At 38.6% G+C, this 16,966-nt stretch overlaps 1 protein-coding gene across 1 annotated transcript; it reads left to right on the forward strand.

Moving 5' to 3' along the window:
- Positions 1-1,522: 1,522 nt before the first annotated feature.
- Positions 1,523-12,410, forward strand: LOC120738515 (myosin heavy chain, fast skeletal muscle-like). Its single transcript, XM_040039786.1, has 41 exons — positions 1,523-1,554; positions 1,745-1,794; positions 1,888-2,110; positions 2,208-2,351; positions 2,437-2,593; positions 2,768-2,795; positions 2,875-2,986; positions 3,080-3,172; positions 3,260-3,323; positions 3,842-3,940; positions 4,031-4,134; positions 4,228-4,366; positions 4,452-4,570; positions 4,670-4,819; positions 4,904-5,074; positions 5,162-5,468; positions 5,603-5,679; positions 5,769-5,856; positions 5,939-6,056; positions 6,170-6,293; positions 6,373-6,509; positions 6,613-6,868; positions 7,063-7,305; positions 7,440-7,616; positions 7,727-7,872; positions 7,968-8,058; positions 8,162-8,551; positions 8,657-8,783; positions 8,910-9,028; positions 9,250-9,446; positions 9,539-9,722; positions 9,815-9,980; positions 10,114-10,238; positions 10,332-10,640; positions 10,729-10,932; positions 11,015-11,140; positions 11,227-11,397; positions 11,561-11,665; positions 11,756-11,851; positions 11,966-12,097; positions 12,286-12,410. Exons 3-41 carry the CDS (start codon positions 1,907-1,909, stop codon positions 12,301-12,303), a joined length of 5,817 nt encoding a protein of 1,938 aa, XP_039895720.1. The 5' UTR covers positions 1,523-1,554; positions 1,745-1,794; positions 1,888-1,906; the 3' UTR covers positions 12,304-12,410.
- Positions 12,411-16,966: the final 4,556 nt, after the last annotated feature.

The raw sequence follows: 16,966 nt of genomic DNA on the forward strand, positions 1-16,966 counted from the left end.
GAGACATGTGTGAAAGGTTCTGGAGAAGCCACGGATAATGTTGTCAGACCTTTCGTTTGGGCAGAGTACTTGATTTGTCATTCATCATAGTAAAGGGATCTTATCCTTGTCTCATTAGAGTTTAAGGCTTTGTGAATGGTGAAGGGATCACAGAGACTTCATGTGTAGAACTGTCAATTAAATTGGGGGGTTTTGTGCATGTTAGTGGCATCCATAGATGTCTAAGTGATCAGACAGTACTCATCACTAGCTCTCTCTAATGAGAGAGAGTTAGTAGCTCCATTGTAATTAAGAAATTTCAGTGCACTCGTCCAGATAGAAGTGCAAGCAAAAGAAACTCATCTATGACTCGATATGGACTACGATAGTATTTTCACATAAGTATTAAGATATTAGTAAGTAAGACACTTAATACTGTACACCTAACAAACCACTGCGACATTAGACTGCACTGTATGTAATGTGTTCTTCTGTATTACTAGGGCTAAATAAAAAGCAGATCAAAAAGTGTTTCCATTTTTGGTTGTAATGCTGTGTTTCTGCTCTGCAGTTTTGTTGCAATTCTACTGGCCTTTGGAATTACAGTGAAAACACACAACATACTGCATTTGATATTTGACCATGGACTTACCTTACCAATAGGTATAGGTACTTGTGGGTACTTCTGTGTTGTTGAAAAATAAATATATCTGTCTTTTGTGCCAACCACAAACCACTCCTCCTGTCCTTTGCTGGATTTATTTTTGACCATGATAGTATCTCATGTTCTGCTAGAAAGATAGCAAACATTAAGTCAAGTTTGAGCAAGCTTTAGAAATAAAAGCTAATCCTTGCTATGATCCCAGATTTTCCCTTCCTGTAAGAATATATCATTTAATTAGTTTATCAAAATTGTAAGCTAAAAGCTGTACGTTCACTTCTATCCACACAGAAATTAAATGTATTTATAACAAATTATTTTATAGTAATAAATTATTTAATATTATGTTCCCGGTAGCTATATATAACACACAGAAAGTCTGATGATTTTTATGTCCTGTAATTATACACCAGTGGCACTAGAAGTTTAAAACTGGCTATCAAAATATCAAAGATAGTTGGACACACAGATAAGCTTACTATAAACTGTATCAAATTAATATCCATTTATCTTCAAAAGTTATTAGAATGAATAATCCCAAAACCATGCAGAGCACTATTTTAATTTACCACTAACTATATTGTTAACATTTCTTACATTTTCCATATTTAGGAGCATAATCACTTAAATAAATATACCAAATAAACCACAATACATTGGCAATATTTTTTTCACTAAGGAAAACAGGTGAATTGTTTATATTTGAAAGTATGTTGTATTAGAAAAGAGGGATTACATATGTGGAAAATGGATCAAAACAATTAATTTATTTTTGACCATATCAGTATCAAGAAGCAAGGTGTCAGACATTCATGACCAAACTAAGGAGAGTGTAAATGCTGAGGAAGCAGAGCCGTTGTGTATAAAAGCAGCAGCTCTGGACATTTGCTCTAACTGACGGGCATCTAAGACGGGTGAGTACAGTAAAAGATTCAGCTACCATGTTTTATCTACTGTGTATTATATGCTCTCATTAAGTTTATATTTTCCATTTTTAAGTGTTCAGTTATTACATTTTTTTTAACACTGAAAATTTTACTTTTTGAATGGATTCTTAAACTGAAGAGCAAAATGTCCATTGATATACGTTTACTTATTTTATAGCACCTTGACATACACAGGATACCAAGGAAGTTCTGTTTGCATCAGCTGAGGTAAAATCCAGGAATCAAAAAGAATGGATGTCAATTATGGTTTGTATAATAAGTACAGTAAATGATTTATGTGTCAATCCATCATATTTTCAGTCTGTAGTAAAGTGCCACCATGAGCACAGACGCGGAGATGGCGCAGTATGGCGCGGCGGCCATTTACCTCCGCAAGCCAGAAAAGGAGAGGATTGAGGCCCAGACTGCTCCATTTGATGCCAAGACGGCCTTCTTTGTGACTGTTCCTGATGAGATGTATGTCAAGGGGAAACTTACCAAGAAGGAGGGTGGTAAAGCCACTGTTGAGACAGACGACGGAAAGGTAGATGAATTATCAATGTACTTTATCTATTTGTCAAATATATAGTGCCGAACTTTGAAAGCTGATTTTTTCTAAGTGATCTTAATTTTCTATTCAGACGGTCACTGTAAAGGAGGATGAAATCCACCCTAGGAACCCTCCAAAGTTTGATAAGATGGAGGACATGGCCATGATGACCCACCTTAATGAGCCATCTGTGTTGTTTAACCTCAAAGAGCGTTATGCATCATGGATGATCTACGTAAGTTTTCACATTGCTGTGTGTGAGAGGAAAGTATCATGCTGATCTGTAAATGTTTAAATGATATTTATTGTCTATGATACAGACCTACTCTGGGTTGTTCTGCGTTGTCGTCAATCCCTACAAGTGGCTTCCTGTATATGATGCTACATGTGTAGCAGCATACAGAGGAAAGAAGAGGATTGAGGCTCCACCCCACATCTTCTCCATCTCTGACAATGCCTATCAGTTCATGCTCACTGGTAAGCTCAATTCTCTATTAAAGCCTTTAAATGCATTTAGGACTTCTACTTAAAGAGATGACCATTAATCATTGTGTGAAAAAAAATCTTTCTTAGCACATAGCTACTTATAAGTGATCGGAAATAAATGAATCCCAAGATTATTCAAGACATGCTTATATGTTTTTCTTTTAGATCGTGAGAACCAGTCTGTCCTGATTACGTGAGTATAATAAAAACTGTATGCAAAATATATAAAAACTATATAAAGGCATTTTAACAATGTGTCCCCTAAACCCCAGTGGAGAATCCGGTGCAGGAAAGACTGTCAACACCAAACGTGTCATCCAGTACTTTGCAACAATTGCAGCTCTTGGAGCTAAGAAGGCTGAGCCAACACCTGGCAAAATGCAGGTAGATTTTTTATTCTGCATCAAAGTCTTTGTGACGGAAAAAAAAAATCAATTTTGGAAGATCAGCTCATATAAAAACAATATATTCTTGCAGGGCTCTCTTGAGGATCAGATTGTTGCTGCCAACCCTCTGTTGGAGGCCTACGGTAATGCCAAGACTGTGAGGAATGACAACTCCTCTCGTTTTGTAAGTGATTAAAACAAGTTAATGTAAATGAGCTTTTTACTACTTGCTCTCATGAAAGGCAATATTAATAAAGATCTACCCGTGTAGGGTAAATTCATCAGGATTCACTTTGGCACATCTGGCAAGCTGTCTTCAGCTGATATTGAAACATGTAAGTTTGAACCACAGTGCAAATTACCATTATCTGTGACAGAAATTATATTTAATTAGTCACTTAAATGTATTCAAGCTCTGGGGAATGAGAATCAAACTGATAAGTCCAGAATGCCCCCCCCCCCCCCCCCTCCAAACCAACCAAAAAAAACCCTAAATATTATGTAACAGATCTGTTTAGTTATTTTACAGCAACATAAGAAGATCAGTCACTTAATTTCAGAAGAAGTAATATTGTCTGTTGTGGTGGAACACACGGATGCATGAACAGTGTATATATAAGTTATATACTGTAACCCAGTAGTTATCATGTGTGTAAGTAGGAACATATTGCAAAAACATTTAAAGTATAATAAGGTATAATGTGAAGCACGTTATAAGTAAAGCAACAGAACTGAAAAAAGTTTCAAACACACCCAATGACAGCCAAGGAAATGAATGCATGCATGATCCATTTTGCAGTTTTGACTGTGATGTCTCATGTCTACAGTGTCAAAATTAATCTGTTGTCCTTAGATCTGCTGGAGAAGTCCCGTGTCACCTTCCAGTTGTCTGCTGAGAGGAGCTACCATATCTTCTATCAGCTGATGACAGGCCACAAGCCTGAGCTTCTGGGTATGTTGACAGGACACCTAAATTTAAAATTTAAAACCATTAAAATCACATTCTAAGCAAAAAACAAGTTAACTTCATTTCTCCTTTCAGAGGCTCTTCTGATCACAACTAACCCTTATGACTATCCAATGATCAGTCAGGGTGAAATCACTGTCAAGAGCATCAATGATGTGGAGGAGTTCATTGCAACAGATGTAAAATCACATTTGACACAGAATCTTATACTTAACCATAAATATCTTCTTTTGTTTTATTTATTGATAGCTGATTTCATTTTTTTCTTACAGACTGCTATTGACATCTTGGGCTTTACTGCTGAAGAGAAGTTAAGCATCTACAAGCTGACTGGTGCTGTGATGCATCATGGCAACATGAAATTCAAGCAGAAGCAGCGTGAAGAGCAGGCTGAACCTGATGGCACCGAGGGTATTGTGAAATATTTCTATAATGGAGAAATGTTTGAAGTATTTGTATTTATTAGGTATTACAATGATTTGTTTTAATCCAACAGTGGCTGACAAGATTGCGTACCTACTGGGCCTGAACTCGGCTGATATGCTGAAAGCTTTGTGCTACCCAAGAGTCAAGGTTGGCAATGAGATGGTGACCAAAGGTCAGACCGTCCCACAGGTAATTTAAAAAAGGGAGACTTGTATAATCATATTATAATTATAAACATTATAGCTGTATTCATATGGTTTTGTATAATTATAAATTCTTGTTTGCCAGGTCAACAATGCTGTCTCGGCTCTGTGCAAATCTATCTATGAGAAAATGTTCTTGTGGATGGTTATCCGTATCAATGAGATGCTGGACACAAAGCAGCCCAGACAGTTCTTCATTGGAGTGCTGGATATCGCTGGGTTTGAGATCTTTGATGTGAGCACTTGAAACATTTCACCACATTTCTTAAACTTTAAAGACTTTATTGCCATGAAGTTAGACATGTTTGTACTATTACAGTTCAACAGCTTGGAGCAACTCTGCATCAACTTCACCAATGAGAAACTGCAACAGTTTTTCAACCATCACATGTTTGTCCTGGAGCAAGAGGAGTACAAGAAAGAAGGCATTCATTGGGAGTTCATTGACTTTGGTATGGACTTGGCTGCCTGCATTGAGCTTATTGAGAAGGTAAACAGCTGCTCTGGAAGAAATGTACATGTGGTTGCATATGTTACCTCCCTTGAAATTTTAATATGATTTGTGATATTTTCTCAGCCAATGGGCATCTTCTCCATTCTTGAAGAGGAGTGCATGTTCCCCAAGGCCTCTGACACAACTTTCAAGAACAAGCTGCACGATCAGCATCTTGGCAAGACCAAAGCATTTGAGAAGCCAAAGCCTGGAAAGGGCAAGGCTGAGGCACACTTCTCCCTGGTTCACTATGCTGGTACAGTGGACTACAATATCACTGGCTGGCTGGACAAGAACAAGGACCCACTGAATGACTCAGTTGTTCAGCTCTACCAGAAGTCATCAAACAAACTAATGTGCTTCCTGTACGCAGCCCATGCTGGAGCTGAAGGTAAGAAAAAAAAGTGCTCACAAACTCCCATGTCCAGTACAGATAGCTACAATGTGCATACTGCAGGCTAAAATTATACTGTGAAAAATATTTTTTCCAATTCCAATAATGAAATTTACTGTTTATGAAAACAGAGGCTGCTGGTGGTGGTGGCAAGAAGGGTGGTAAGAAGAAGGGTGGTTCCTTCCAGACTGTGTCTGCTCTTTTCAGAGTATGTATAGATTTATATATATATAAAAAAAAATTAAATGCAAATTTTTAAATAGTATTAGCCTATTATCTAATGATGCTGATCTACAGGAGAATCTGGCCAAGCTGATGACCAACTTAAGAAGCACTCATCCTCACTTTGTCCGTTGCCTGATTCCCAATGAGACAAAGACCCCAGGTACCCCACAGTAATATTAACTGTAAAAATGACAGTAAGAATATAGAAATAATTTGAAACATTATGCATTTCTGACTCTCAGGCCTTATGGAGAACTTCCTGGTCATCCACCAGCTGAGGTGTAATGGTGTACTGGAGGGCATCAGAATTTGCAGGAAGGGTTTCCCCAGCAGAATCCTCTATGGTGACTTCAAGCAGAGGTGACAGCACATTACAATATTGGAAAGGAAAAATGAATTCATTGTTGTTGTAAAGGACAAACTTGAATATGGTGAAAAAAAAATCTAAGTAACAACATGATTTTCTCTTAAAGATACAAAGTGTTGAATGCCAGCGTCATCCCTGAGGGACAGTTCATTGACAACAAGAAAGCTTCAGAGAAGCTGCTTGGCTCCATTGATGTGGATCACACACAGTACATGTTTGGGCACACAAAGGTACACTTCATTATATTAATAGACATTAACAAAACACTGTCCATTTGTACTTGTACTTATGTTTTCAATGATTAAATAGGTGTTCTTCAAAGCTGGTCTGCTGGGCACTCTTGAGGAGATGAGAGATGAGAAACTGGCTGAGCTGGTGACCATGACTCAGGCTCTCTGCAGAGGATACGTCATGAGGAAAGAGTTTGTGAAGATGATGGAGAGGAGGTAACATTGTCATACTAAACTCTATTGTATTCTCTTTTGTATTTCCTTCCTCATATTAAGATCCTACGACACTAAAAGTAACACTCTCATGTTTGGTTTTTAGAGAATCTATCTTCTCCATCCAGTACAACATCCGTTCTTTCATGAATGTCAAGAACTGGCCATGGCTGAAACTGTACTTCAAGATCAAGCCTCTTCTGAAGAGTGCTGAGACTGAGAAGGAGTTGCAGAACATGAAGGAGAACTATGAGAAGATGCAGACAGACCTGGCTACTGCTCTGGCAAAGAAGAAGGAACTGGAAGAGAAGATGGTCGGCCTGCTGCAGGAGAAGAATGACCTGCAACTTCAAGTGTCTGCAGTAAGTAGTAGAGAAAAGTATATATTACACCTGTAGTTCATGTATGTTAAATTTAGATATGAAAAGGCCACATGCTTATTTTATCCTCTGATTATTTATGTGCTAAAACAAAAGTGTAGGTAAAAGTACGATCAAGAAAACACTAGGACAATGTGACTCACAAATAATCTAACTGTGTTCAACATGTATTATAGGAAGTTGACAATCTCTCTGATGCTGAAGAAAGGTGTGAGGGGCTCATTAAGAGCAAGATCCAGCTCGAGGCCAAACTCAAAGAGACAAGTGAGAGACTGGAGGATGAAGAGGAAATCAATGCTGAGCTGACTGCTAAGAAGAGGAAGCTGGAGGATGAATGCTCTGAGCTGAAGAAGGACATTGATGACTTGGAGCTCACCTTGGCCAAAGTGGAGAAGGAGAAACATGCCACAGAAAACAAGGTTCAGTTCATTTTGATTGTATACTTAGTTCAATTAAAACATGTAATGTTGTTCTTTGAATATACATGTTAAACGTTCAAATAATCAGCAAAATCTCAAACAAAATTAAACTTAATGTATTCACATTATTTCAGGTGAAAAACCTGACAGAGGAGATGGCATCTCAAGATGAGTCAATTGCCAAGTTGACTAAGGAGAAGAAAGCCTTACAAGAGGCCCATCAGCAAACACTGGATGATCTCCAGGCAGAGGAAGACAAAGTCAACACTCTGACCAAGTCCAAGACAAAACTGGAACAGCAAGTTGATGATGTAAGAAAACTATAATAATGATGTGTTTGTTTTTTGTTTTTTATGGAAAGAATTTTAGTGCTGAATCATTGTCTTTCCAACCACTTGAATCAACTGACATGACTTTATAGCTTGAGGGTTCACTGGAGCAAGAGAAGAAGCTCCGCATGGACCTTGAGAGAGCCAAGAGGAAGCTGGAGGGAGATCTGAAACTGGCCCAGGAATCCATAATGGATCTGGAGAATGACAAGCAGCAGTCTGATGAGAAAATCAAGAAGTAGGGCTTTTTTTGTAAATAATTTTCTTTACACACACTGCATTGCAATAATCATATGGACTATGATAGTAAAACCATACTTCTTCCACACCAAGGAAGGACTTTGAAATCAGCCAACTTCTCAGCAAAATTGAAGATGAACAATCCCTTGGTGCTCAACTTCAGAAGAAGATTAAAGAACTTCAGGTAACACTAACGACCAGTGTTCATAAAGAATATTGTTCATTATAATTCAAAAACTTACTTTAGTTCAGGTTCTAATCGATAAATCCAAATAATTTCAAACTAGGCTCGTATTGAGGAGCTGGAAGAGGAGATTGAGGCTGAGAGGGCAGCTCGGGCTAAGGTAGAGAAGCAGAGAGCCGACCTCTCCAGGGAGCTTGAAGAGATCAGCGAGAGGCTCGAGGAAGCTGGTGGAGCAACAGCTGCTCAGATTGAGATGAACAAGAAGCGAGAGGCTGAGTTCCAGAAACTGCGTCGTGATCTTGAGGAATCAACTCTGCAGCATGAAGCTACTGCAGCAGCTCTCCGTAAGAAGCAGGCTGACACTGTTGCAGAGCTCGGAGAGCAGATCGACAACCTCCAGCGTGTCAAACAGAAGCTGGAGAAAGAGAAGAGCGAGTACAAGATGGAGATTGATGACCTCTCCAGCAACATGGAGGCTGTTGCTAAAGCAAAGGTGCGGACAGTATTTATAGAGAACAGATTTTTTCTTTTTTACATTTCAGGACCGCCAAAGCAGCTCATTAACTGTTAACATGGATATGACATTACTTGGTGACAGGGCAACTTGGAGAAAATGTGCAGGACTCTTGAGGATCAACTAAGTGAACTCAAAGCCAAAAATGATGAGAATGTTCGTCAGCTGAATGACATTAATGCCCAGAAGGCGAGACTTCAAACAGAGAATGGTAAGTGATGTATAACAAAGAAACAGTCTGTCTCTGGAAATTTGTCATTTACAGGTACCTAAAACTACAACCAATCAGTGGGTGAAATGGAACAAACTGGGCTTAATACATGTGTGTTATTTACAGGTGAGTTCAGTCGCCAGCTTGAGGAGAAAGAAGCTCTTGTTTCTCAGCTCACAAGGGGCAAGCAGGCCTTCACTCAGCAGATTGAGGAACTGAAGAGACACGTTGAGGAGGAAGTGAAGGTCTGAAATATTTTCTCTCTTCTGTTAAATTTCAGCACTTACTAATAAAAACAGACAAGTTTTAATCAGTTACAGAGACACTCAGTAACTCTGAGACAGATAATCCTCTAATATCTTTCTAAGGTTTTACCTCTTAAATTTGTTATCCTCTCAGCATTAGACTTTAAAATTGATTTCAACAATAAAATATCAAAATCTGAAATCAACTGTCACTTCAACAGGCCAAGAACGCCCTGGCTCATGCTGTTCAGTCAGCACGTCATGACTGTGATCTGCTCAGAGAGCAGTTTGAGGAGGAGCAGGAGGCCAAGGCTGAGCTGCAGCGAGGAATGTCCAAGGCCAACAGTGAGGTGGCTCAGTGGCGATCCAAATATGAGACTGATGCCATCCAGCGAACTGAGGAGCTGGAGGAGGCCAAGTAAGTCATGATACTTTCATTGTTTAAATTAGTTTTCAGACTTAAAACCAACCAATTCAGCCTTAATAAAAACAGAATTCTTTTAACAACAGGAAAAAGCTTGCCCAGCGCCTGCAGGACGCTGAGGAATCCATTGAGGCTGTGAACTCCAAGTGTGCCTCACTGGAGAAGACCAAGCAGAGGCTGCAGGGTGAGGTGGAGGACCTCATGATTGATGTGGAGAGAGCTAATTCTCTGGCTGCCAACCTTGACAAGAAGCAGAGGAACTTTGATAAAGTAAAGTTTTAAACATAACCTCTGTCATCAAAGGAGAATTACACCCATTACAACAACTAATTATTTAATTAATTAATTTTTAATTAATCTAGGTCCTGGCAGAATGGAAGCAGAAGTATGAGGAGAGCCAGGCAGAGCTGGAAGGAGCCCAAAAGGAGGCTCGTTCTCTCAGCACTGAGTTGTTCAAGATGAAGAACTCATATGAAGAGGCTCTGGATCATCTTGAGACCATGAAGAGAGAGAACAAGAACCTGCAGCGTATGCTTATCTTGCTATAGATCATATGGATATGATTCTAATGTTTATATTCATTTACAGCTTTTGTTGTGGCCAAAACATTTGCATATATCAGCTCCAAGTACTAAAACTCTTGGGTGTGTTTGCTCTGTAGAGGAGATCTCAGATCTGACTGAGCAGATTGGTGAGACTGGAAAGAGCATCCATGAGCTGGAAAAGGCCAAGAAGACTGTTGAGACTGAGAAGTCTGAAATTCAGACAGCTCTGGAGGAAGCTGAGGTAATGTATTTCATAAAAATGTACTTTGTTTGCAATTACATTTATAAAACTATCCCTTCTCCAGTTTATGTTGAAATAAACCTTTATTTAAAGGGAACTCTGGAGCACGAGGAGGCCAAGATCCTTCGTGTTCAGCTTGAGCTAAACCAGGTAAAAGGTGAGATTGACAGGAAGCTGTCAGAGAAGGACGAGGAGATGGAGCAGATCAAGAGGAACAGCCAGAGGGTGATTGACTCCATGCAGAGCACTCTTGATGCTGAGGTCAGGAGCAGGAATGATGCCCTGAGAGTCAAGAAGAAGATGGAGGGGGACCTGAATGAGATGGAGATTCAGCTGAGCCATGCCAACAGACAGGCTGCTGAGGCCCAGAAACAACTAAGGAATGTCCAAGGACAGCTCAAAGTGAGTTGGTAGATCATTTGTGTTTGTGTGAATTTTTAATTAACTTCCAAGCAAACAATGATAATATCTTTTGTTTGTTTGTTATCAGGATGCTCAGCTGCACCTGGATGACGCAGTCAGAGGACAGGAAGACATGAAGGAGCAGGTCGCCATGGTGGAGCGCAGAAATGGTCTAATGGTGGCTGAGATTGAGGAGCTGAGAGCCGCTCTGGAGCAGACAGAGAGAGGACGCAAAGTGGCTGAGCAGGAGTTGGTTGATGCTAGTGAGCGTGTTGGACTGCTTCACTCTCAGGTTGGTATTCATTACTTTACAAGAACTTTGAGACATCAGAGAGTGAGAATCACATCATTAAAACGGTTTCTTTTTCATTCAGAACACCAGTCTTTTGAACACCAAGAAGAAGCTGGAGGCTGACCTTGTCCAGGTTCAGGGTGAGGTGGATGATGCAGTTCAGGAAGCAAGAAATGCTGAGGAGAAGGCCAAAAAGGCTATCACTGATGTAAGTTAGTACTTTACAAGCCTTCTTTTCTTTTCAAAATTTTGTTCATGCTTGATCAATAATGCCAACACCACCCATACTTTCAGGCTGCCATGATGGCTGAGGAGCTGAAGAAGGAGCAGGACACCAGTGCTCACCTGGAGAGGATGAAGAAGAACCTGGAGGTCACAGTCAAGGACCTGCAGCACCGTCTGGATGAGGCAGAGAACCTCGCCATGAAGGGTGGCAAGAAGCAGCTCCAGAAACTGGAGTCCAGGGTATGTACTGCATATATATATGCATATATAGTTATTATTCATATATTCTTGAGTTATTATTCAAGTATTAAATAAACACTTTGATGCCATCACATGATCTCCACCCATTTTCTTTCTACTCTTAATATTTATTAAAAGCTGATTACTTATCATGGCATTAAAGGTCCGTGAACTAGAAACTGAAGTTGAAGCTGAGCAGAGACGTGGAGCTGATGCTGTTAAAGGAGTCCGCAAATATGAGAGGAGAGTGAAGGAGCTCACCTACCAGGTGATTACACATTTACCTAAATATCTATTACATTTAAGTTCCTAAATTCTTTCTTCTTCAGCCGTCAGTAACAGTTTGTTGTTTATGCAGACTGAGGAGGACAAGAAGAATTTGGTCAGACTTCAGAATCTGGTGGACAAGCTGCAGCTCAAAGTCAAGGCTTACAAGAGACAGGCTGAGGAGGCTGTGAGTAAAATGTTTTGTGATTTTTACATATGGAATTCACAGCTTCATAACTGAGATATCTCTCATATATAATCAGATATGTTTTTAAATAAAACATATTGTTGCACTGAACAGGAGGAACAGGCCAACACCCACATGTCCAGACTGAGAAAGGTCCAACATGAGATGGAGGAAGCTCAGGAACGTGCTGACATTGCTGAATCTCAGGTCAACAAACTGAGAGCCAAGAGCCGTGATGCTGGAAAGGTAATTCATGTAATTTGTTTTACAAAAAATGTACCGTTGTTTAATGGAGTTGTTTGATATAAGAGCTTTATGTTAATAATTTTCTGTGAATTGAAGACAGTGTAGATACTGTATTTACAATGTAGAATGAATTGTTTTAATGTTGATAACATGTGTTGAATAATTTTACCTTTCATTATTTTTTTCAGGGTGAAAGTGCTGAATAAGACACATTCTTTTGGAACTTTTTGGCAGTGTTCATAAAATATGAACTAACTGTTAAATTGTCCATGTATGATGTATTAATTCAATAAACACTTTCATTATGATTTCATGAAATGTAAAGAGTTTAATTTATTCTTTATTCTAAAAAAAGTCACATTCACATATACAATTTTTAACACGATAGTTTCTTCAGAATAATTGTGATTCATACCTACAGGACATCGTCCTGTGAAATGAGGACAGCACTTTTCCCTTTGTGTTCTCCCTTCTTGTGTTCAGCATTAGTGATGGCAGAGTTAAGTTAACCTTTAAAAGAAAACATATTTCACACAAACCAAGATACTTTTAATATACATTTTTCGTAACGCCTGATGTCAGCTCACTCTTTGCAGCTATAACAGCTTCAGCTGTTCTGGCTTTACACAAGTTTTAGGAATGTATCTATGGGAATTTTCAACCATTCTTCCAGAAATATATTTGTAAGGTCAGACAATGATGTTGGATGAGAAGGCCTGGTTCACAGTCTAATTCATTCCAAAGGTGTTTAATCAGGTTTTGGTCAGGACTCTGGCAGGCCAGTCAAGTTCTTGCACACCAAATTCCCCCATCCAATTTGTGCACTGGCACTCCATCATGTTAGACCAGGAAGGGGCTGTCTCTAAACTGTTCCCACAAAGCTAGGAGCATGAAACTGTCCAAAATGTCTTGGTGTGTGGAAACATTTCACCGGAACTAAGGGGCCAAGGCCATCTTGTGAAAAATAACTTCACACCGGTACGATTCATCTCTCATCCAGAAAACATGAATACTGCAACAGTGTCAGCGTGCTTTTCTGCATCTTATGCATTGCATTGTGCCTGGTTATGTATATGGGGCGCCGTTTGTAAAGTGAAACATGCTGAAATTAACGGCAACATTTTTCCACATTTAGCTCAAAACAAGTAATTTTTTACAACATTTAGTAAAATATTTGTAACTTTTCATATTTAAAACAGAATTTTAAATGTTAAATCTAAATGTTAAATATTCAATCTAAATGTTAAATGTTAAATCTAAATATTATATTTAAATCTAAATGTTAAATGTTAAATCTAAATATTATATTTAAATCTAAATCTAAATGTTAAATCTAAATGCTAAATGTTAAATGTTAAATCTAAATGTTTAGGCTAACATGCAAATTTATTGCACAGATCAGTGGAAATACCAAAATAAAAGCTTTCGGAAAACCTCCGGTGCAAAAGTGTGCCGGTAGTGGTCAGACACGTTCTCACTCCCAAAGCGTAATAATTTTCGCTAGGTGACAAATTGTCAACATTTTATGCTTTCGGGTACCCAACACGTTCCTAAATTAGGCATCGGAAAAAGGAGAGCTTATGAGAACCGTTTGGACTCAATCTACACATGTTCGTTCATTTTCTAAAAATCGCTTTGGAAAACACTTTTTTACGTCATTTAACTGCTAGTAAAGGTTAGGAATAATGTTATAGTTAGGGATAAGGTTAGGTTTAGGGCTGGAACGTTATGGAACTATTATGGCGGGACCGTCATTCCACTGGAATTCAGCCATAACCCCTCCATGAGAAAGCAGGTCCGGCGATTTAGCTGAAAACATCGGAAGATCCGTTTTGTCGGCCATCCAAAGGTTTAGCAGTAGTGCACTCTTAGCAGCTGCAGTCTCCACTTCACAATCGCTGCAGCACATGTCCAGCAAAATCGCTGGACATGCTTGTAGGCAAGAAGTGAAGCAGCACATGGCGGGGAGAAGTGAGGAGGAGAACAGACACAATTTTGCACCGGAGGTTTTCGGGAAGCTTTTATTTTGGTATTTCCGTTGATCCGTACAATAAATTTGCATATTAGCCTAAACATTTAGGTTTAACATTTAACATTTAGCATTTAGATTTAACATTTAGATTTAGATTTAACATTTAACATTTAGATTTAACATTTAACATTTAGATTTAAATATAATATTTAGATTTAACATTTAACATTTAGATTTAACTTTTAACATTTAGATTTAACATTTAACGTTAAGATTTAAATATAATATTTAGATTTAATATTTAACATTTAGATTTAATATTTAACATTTGATGAAAAGTTACAAATATTTTACTAAATGTTGTAAAAAATTACTCAAAAAAATATGTTTTTGTAAGGTTTTGAGCTAAATGTGGAAAAATGTTGCCGTTAATTTCAGCATGTTTCACTTTACAAACGGCGCCCCATATATGTAAGGCCTTAGTGCAACAGCGTAGCCATGGAAACCCATTCCATGAAGCTCCCTAAACACTGTTCATGAGCTAATCTGAAGACCACATGAAGTTTAGAGTGTTGTAGTGACTGACTCCAGAAAGTTGGTGACCTCTGTGCACTATGTGAGACCCTGCTTTATCAATTTATGTGGCTTACCAATACACGGCTGAGTTGCTGTGGTTCCTAATCACTTCCACTTCATTATAACACCACTAACAGTTGAATGTAGAATATTTAGAAACAAGGAAATTTCACTACTGGACTTGTTGCACAGGTGGTATTCTATAATGCTGCCATGTTGGAATTCACTGAGCTCCTGAGAGAGACCCGTTCTGCAATAAATGATTGGAAAAGAAGACTGCATGCCTAAGTGGTTGATTTTAAACATGTGTTGCCATGGAAGTTTTTGAAACAATTGAATTCAGTGCCTTGGGTGGGTAATTAAAAACTTCTCTGTAGAACAATATGCCATTTTGCATCTTTAGCAAGTTAAACATTTTAGGCTAAATATTACCACAAATTCACAGTCAAAAACTGATAATGCCTGAGATTGACCTTTTACATCCAATCTATTTACAGTTATAAAAATATTCCTTCAGACAGAGCTGTATATATGTGTTTATATTAAAATGTCCAAATTAATCTTATTACCAAACTTTAATAGGTATATTCAAAAACTGCCATAATAACATCACATATTTTTTCTGGATAGTATTTGTAGCTGCACTGCTCTATATATACAACTCTGGTATACATTTACTTTTGAGAAAGGCAAAGCAGTAAAAAAGACGGACCAAAATCCAGTTCGCTTGTAAAAATACAAGTTGAGTTTAAGGCAGTGCAAGTCACCATAAAACAGTGTCACTGATATAATACTGTAATGCTCACTCACATATAAGGCCACAATTGGTGGTGCCTTTCTACTTTCTATTTCGGATCATGCAGTACAGCTTACCTCAACTGAAAATGTGGACAGACCTCTAACAAAATCTGATATCTCCCCCACAGCACATCTATCTATACACGTGTGTGTGTGTCTGTGTGTGTGTCTGTGTGTGTGTGTGTGTGTGTGTGTGTGTGTGTGTGTGTGTGTGTGTGTGTACATGTTTAGACATTTTTGTGAGGACAGAAAATTGGCATACTACTATACTTGTGGGGACCATCAATCCCCACAGTAAAATGAAGAGTAGAAGAGGATTTGAAATTTTGAGCTGGACATTTCCTCTGCTCTTTAATGTCACCCTATGGTCATCCCTCTCCTTGAAATATCTGTTCACAACAGCCCTTTCCATTTTTTTTTACAAAGCCTGATACAATCACCACTCTCTCCCCAGGAACACTCTCTACCACTTTACCCAACTTACTCCAGAATTCCTTTTTCTTTTCTAACTGACATCCAACTTGTGGGGCATATGTACTGACAACATTCAGAATCATCCTTTTGATTTCCAGGTTCAAAATCATGTTCCTGCCTGACACTTTATTCACCTCTACAACAGGATAGCAAGGTGTGACAGAAGAGAATAATAATGAAGTTATGTGGATAAAAAGAATAGCAAAAAGGGCACAAATATCAGGTCCAGTGTTCCATGACTAGGATGAAAACGGCATTGTTCCTCTTTAATTAAAGGTTCAACTAAAAGACACACTCTGCAGCATGCTGGCATAGACCCTACCAGAGAGGCTGAGGATGATGCCCACCATTTGACACTCTGTGCTTTTTGCAAATGACTTCATCCTGAGCACTTGAGACACGTGTGAAAGGTTCTGGAGAAGCCACGGATAATGTTATCAGACCTTTCGTTTGGGCAGAGTACTTGATTTGTCATTCATCATAGTAAAGGGATCTTATCCTTGTCTCATTAGAGTTTAAGGCTTTGTGAATGGTAAAGGGATCACAGAGACTTCATGTCTAGAATTGTCAATTAAATTGGGGGATTTTGTGCATGTTAGTGGCATCCATAGATGTCTAAGTGATCAGACAGTACTCATCGCTAGCTCTCTCTAATGAGAGAGAGTTAGTAGCTCCATTGTAATTAAGAAATTTCAGTGCACTCGTCCAGATAGAAGTGCAAGCAAAAGAAACTCATCTATGACTCGATATGGACTACGATAGTATTTTCACAAAAGTATTAAGATATTAGTAAGTAAGAAGTAAGACACTTAATACTGTACACCTAACAAACCACTGCGACATTAGACTGCACTGTATGTAATGTGTTCTTCTGTATTACTAGGGCTGAATAAAAAGCAGATCAAAAAGTGTTTCCATTTTTGGTTGTAATGCTGTGTTTCTGCTCTGCAGTTTTGTTGCAATTCTACTGGCCCTTGGAATTACAGTGAAAACACACAACATACTGCATTTGATATTTGACCATGGACTTACCTTACCAATAGGTATAG

Source organism: Simochromis diagramma, unplaced genomic scaffold (assembly GCF_900408965.1).
Source record: "Simochromis diagramma unplaced genomic scaffold, fSimDia1.1 OVJJ01000321.1, whole genome shotgun sequence".
In the NCBI taxonomy this organism is placed as follows: domain Eukaryota; kingdom Metazoa; phylum Chordata; class Actinopteri; order Cichliformes; family Cichlidae; genus Simochromis; species Simochromis diagramma.